General features: G+C 50.8%; 1 protein-coding gene across 1 annotated transcript in view; it reads left to right on the plus strand.

The window, feature by feature from the left end:
• Positions 1–3,538: 3,538 nt before the first annotated feature.
• Positions 3,539–5,000, plus strand: part of LOC311228382 (utrophin-like) — a gene marked incomplete at both ends in the record, with an annotated part of 22,636 nt that continues 21,174 nt past the window's right edge. Inside the window, 2 exons of the mRNA XM_084314290.1 lie at positions 3,539–3,661; positions 4,400–4,537. Coding sequence (XP_084170416.1) covers positions 3,539–3,661; positions 4,400–4,537 — 261 coding nt within the window. The remainder of the gene's footprint in view (positions 3,662–4,399; positions 4,538–5,000) is intronic.

Raw genomic sequence — 5,000 nt, forward strand, 5'->3', positions numbered from 1 at the left:
CATCACACTCTCTCTCTCTCTCTCTCTCTCTCTCTCTCTCTCTCTCTCCCTCCCCCCCCTCTGACTCTCTCTCTCTCTGACCCCCCCCCCTCTGACTCTCTCTCTCTCTCTCTCTCTCTCTCTCTCACCCCTCTGCCTCTCTCCCCCCCCTCTGCCTCTCTCTCTCTCTCTCCCCCTGACTCTCTCTCTGACTCTCTCTCTCCCCCCTCTGACTATCTGATATCAGCCAATTAAGGTCCCTGAGTTTGCTCTGAACAGGTCAAATCTGCATTTTTGCTATAATGGAATGAACTCCAACAGTCCTTAAGCTTGAGATTTTCCCCTCTGTTGTAGAGTTTAAAACCTTTGTCAATCAAGTTGTACGTGTTTAATTGATTGTTATCCTTGACCGTCCTTACTTGTCTTATTGTTATGGTTTTATATTCCTTTTTTGCTTAACTCTGTATGTACACTTGAGGTGACTGTAAATGAGGGAAACCTCAGTTGCCTTTCGAGTTTAAATAAAGGTTTGAAAGGAAATTAAATGTAAAACATTTACAGATTGTAGGGTTTCCTCAGTTAACCTGTGATTTAGGTCGAAACGATTTAGTTTGATCATCTTTATTTACCTCTGAACACACAGTCACACTGGCATCTGAAAGAAAGCCTCAGATTGTTCTTAGTGTGATTAACGGTAACAAACAGATTAACAAAATTTGATCGTAAATCAACAACAAAACGTAGCTATGCTAATTTAATAATAATAGATTCCATTTGTAATGCGCTTTACAGTTGCGGGGCAAATCTCAAAGCGCTACAGTTAAAAGAACTTAAAAACTAGCGAGAATAAAGGAAAGGGAGAATATGAAAATAGGCAAGACTAAAACATAGAATAACACAGAGAAACAGAATGAATAAAACTGAAATTGGTAAAAGAACATAAAATGTGTGGAGCAAAAAAATTTGATAAAAAGTCGACAGAAGGCAAAAGGTGAGTTTTGAGGCCTTTCTTAAAAACATCCACAGTCTGTGGTGCTCTCAGGTGGTCAGGGAGAGCATTCCACAGACTGGGAGCGGAAGAGCAGAAAGCCTGATCTCCCATAGTGCAGAGATTTGTCCTTGGGCGCTGGAGGAGGTTTGCTTGGCCAGAGCGGGGAGATGTCGAGAGGAGGAGTGAGGGGTGATGAGTTCTTTGAGGTATAGGGCGGGGGGGGCGTTTCCGTAGAGGCATTTGTGGGTGAGCAGGGAGACTTTGAACTCAATCCTGAGTGAGACAGGGAGCCAGTGAAGGGACTTGAGGATGGGAGTGATGTGGGTGGTATTTCCGCACTCTCATCAGGAGTGCGCACAATTTACAGACTATTTGATTGCTACAGTACTTTATGCCAATCATCGGCATCAGTGAAGATGTAGTACTGGGTGCTGCGAGCATCCACCGGACTGCAGACGAGCTCCATCATCTCCCCCTGGGCCTGCAGGGTGATGTGAGCCTGGGAGCCCTGGTAGCCCCTGTAGTTGACCACGAGGTGGTGGAGACAGGCCAGCAGGCCCTTCCCCACTGCTCCGCTTTGCTGCAGGTGGGTCTTCACCTCCACGAGCCTCTCCAGGGTCAAGTCGTGGCCCAGGTTGACCCTCCGAGGGGGCTGGATCAGCACACTGCGACGCGCCTCGCTGGGGGAGTAGGTCAGGTGGAGCTCATCGCACACTATCCTCAGCTCCACGTTGCACGAGTCTTCGTCACCGACGCCGCCGACGCCGTCGCCATCGCTCAAGATCCGCCGCGCCCTGGCCAGACAGGAGTCCAACTCGTCCCGGCAGCGGTGGCCGCAGAAGTGCCTCTCCAGGACGTCCGAGAGCGTCAGCCCGGAGCCGGAGGCGTAGACCTTCTGCCGGAACTCCGGCCCGTCTTCGCCGAGGTGGATGGTGTAGTGGAGATAGGAGGGCGCGCCGGCCTCGAAGCACACCAGCTCCGTGGCCCCCTCCAGGGTCAGCGAGACGTCCCGGCGCTTGGCCGGAGGCAGCTGTTCCACCACCCGCGTGGCGTGCCGTAGCGTGGCTTCCAGGACCGCATCAAGGACGCCCTCCTGGCGGAGTTTGACCTTCGTTGCGAGCAGCCAGTCCAGGTCCAGAGAGGGAGCGCGGAAGGTTATTTTATGGTTCATGGTTCCTTCACAACACGTCTTCTTCAGGGTTTCTTTACTTGCTTCTTTGAGAAATGCAGGCTTCAGTCTATGTTGTTTAGTCTAATATCTGTTCAGTCCTGTTCAGTACTGCTTCAAGATGCACAACCTATACTATTGTCTGGCTTTTGTAACTGACTCACTTGTCCTTGAAAACACACACACATACACACACACTTGTACACACCCACACACACACGCTGACACTCTGTGGTCATATAAGGGCATTTTCCTTTCCTTCAAAACTAATAAACGAATAAATAAATAAATAAAAGCTGATGTTAACGGAACACTCCAACATTTTGGGAAATTAGCTTACAGTCTTCTCCAGAGAGCGACAAGAAGATGGATACCAGTTTCCTCTCCTGTGCGTTCAGTAGAAAGCTACCTGGCTGCATGTTAGCCTAGCTTAGCACAATGAATGGAAGCGGACATGACCGGGTAGCCTAGGCATTGTCCAATTAACACCTCTCCCGAAGGCTACCCGGTCATGTCCGCTTCCATTCATTGTGCTAAGCTAGGCTAACGTGCAGCCAGATAGCTTTCTACTGAACGCACAGAGAGGAAACTGGTATCTATCTATCTTGTCTCTCTCTGGAGAAGACGGTAAGCTAATTTCCCAAAATGTTGCAGTGTTCCTTTTAAAACTCGACCAGCACCCGAGAGTCTCACTATATAAACCTGAGAGCTCGGAGGCTGAAGTGCTGAGAGGGCAATAGTGCAGCGCCTTGATGAGACCGCAACGTAGCTTCTATAGGTCTGCTGGCGTGAGCAGGAACAAATAGACATATAGATTAACGTGACCTTTCAGGTCGACTTTTAAAACACAACGTACAGTCCACACATCAGACCAAAACCAAGAACATCTAGGATTCTCTTCTACCTCCACTCCGTCTCTCTCCGTGTGTGTGTGTGTCTATCAGTCTGTTTGTGTGTGTGTGTGTGTGTGTGTTCTTTCTGTATGCTCAGTCTGTTTTTTACAACACACAATGGACCCCTTTCTCGTACATTCGCTTCCCTCTAGTCTACACACTGTATCAAACCACAGAGTAGAAAGAAATGTGGGAAGTGATTGTGTGTGTGTGTGTGTGTTTGTGTTCATTTGTTTGTATTAATGTGTGTTTGTGTGTTTGTATATTTGTGTATGTTGTTAGTGTGAGTGTGTTTGCGTGCATGTTGTGTCTTTTGTGTGTGTATTTTGTGTGTCTCTGTGTGTGTTTCTTGTGTGTGTTTGTGTGTTTATCTCCTCCTCCTCCTCCAGTGGAATGTGGGTCGCCCTAGGCCTTGTTATCGTGGCAGATAGAGCATGGTGCCGGGGGGGTGTGTGCGGGGGGGGGGGGGGGGTTGGGCGGGGGCAGCCATGGCACATTCTGGGCTCGATGCCCACAGGCCTGTGGCTGGAAGCTCCTAAACAGCTCAGTACAGAACCAGTCAGCCAGTCGGCCACAACACACCAGACCCACTGCTGCAGCTGGATCTCTATTGGGCTCCACTCCGGCCCAGTAGGCCCCCCTTCTCTCAATCACAACCATTACTTTGGTGATGATGGATGGTGTTGGTCATCTGTGACTCGGGGCCAGAGAGGCAACGTGTCCACTGGGAGGGGAGGGGTGGAGCCTGTGACATGACGGGGAGGGGAGGGGTGGAGCCTGTGACACGACGGGGAGGGGAGGAGCCTGTGACATGACGGGGAGGGGAGGGGTGGAGCCCTGTGACACGAAGGAGAGGGGAGGGGTGGAGCCTGTGACACGACAGGGAGGGGAGGGGTGGAGCCTGTGACACGACGGGGAGGGGAGGGGTGGAGCCCGGGGAGGCGAGGGGTGGAGCCTGTGACACGACGGGGAGGGGAGGGGTGGAGCCTGTGACATGACGGGGAGGGGAGGGGTGGAGCCTGTGACACGACGGGGAGGGGTGGAGCCTGTGACACGACGGAGAGCGGAGGGGTGGAGCCTGTGACACGATGGCGAACCAGCGGCCGCCGCTACACCCCCCCCCCCCCCTCTCTGAAAAGTCGACCAGTCGTCAACTTTCGGGCAGAGTGGCTGCCAATCAGAAATCATTACAACAACGAATCAGGAGATTGAATACTTTTAACAGAATTTCCCTCCTTTTTCTGTAACAGCTACTACTAAAGCACTTGCTAGTAGTTAAAAGCGCATCTTGTCCCCTGGTTACCCTGGTGGACAGAATGGGTTTATGGGTAATGTAGTTTTTTAACTCTGAACTCCTCTCTACCCCAGGCTCTTTGTATAGAGATAGAGCAGACACAGCAGGCCTCGGACCCAGCGGAACTACAAAGATGGAGTCAGCTCTCCTCCAGGGCCCGTGAGGAGCTGGGCACCCTGAAGTGCATCTTGGGTAGCCTGAAGGACAATCAGGTAGAGTAACGAACGTCTGCTTTGACCCCTAGTTTCTTAAATGATGGGATGGGAGGCCAAATGGCTTCGAGGGCCTTCTTCTGGTGGGACCCCATGTGGCAACAGCAGTAACGTGTGTGTGTGTGTGTGTGTGTGTGTGTGTGTGTGTGATATGTTCCAGTGAGCCTCGGTCCCGCAACGAGATTGATTGATTGATTTATTGAACATTATTGATTTATTGAACATTTTATTAACCGATTGCAGAATGGGTACAATACAGTACGGCTCAATACACACAATTGTTTGGGGGATGCAGACCAGAGAAAGACTTTCGTCTTGTTTACATCAGGGTCCCCCATTTTCAATTCATCATAACATATATGACATACATGACATACAGATGGACAGTACTGTACTGACAGTACGGGGGGGGGGGGGGCAAACTGTACATTGGAGGGGGTTGGGTTTGGACATTTACAGGGGC

The sequence above is a fragment of the Notolepis coatsorum genome (assembly GCF_963971535.1).
Source record: "Notolepis coatsorum genome assembly, chromosome: 5".
Taxonomy (NCBI): domain Eukaryota; kingdom Metazoa; phylum Chordata; class Actinopteri; order Aulopiformes; family Paralepididae; genus Notolepis; species Notolepis coatsorum.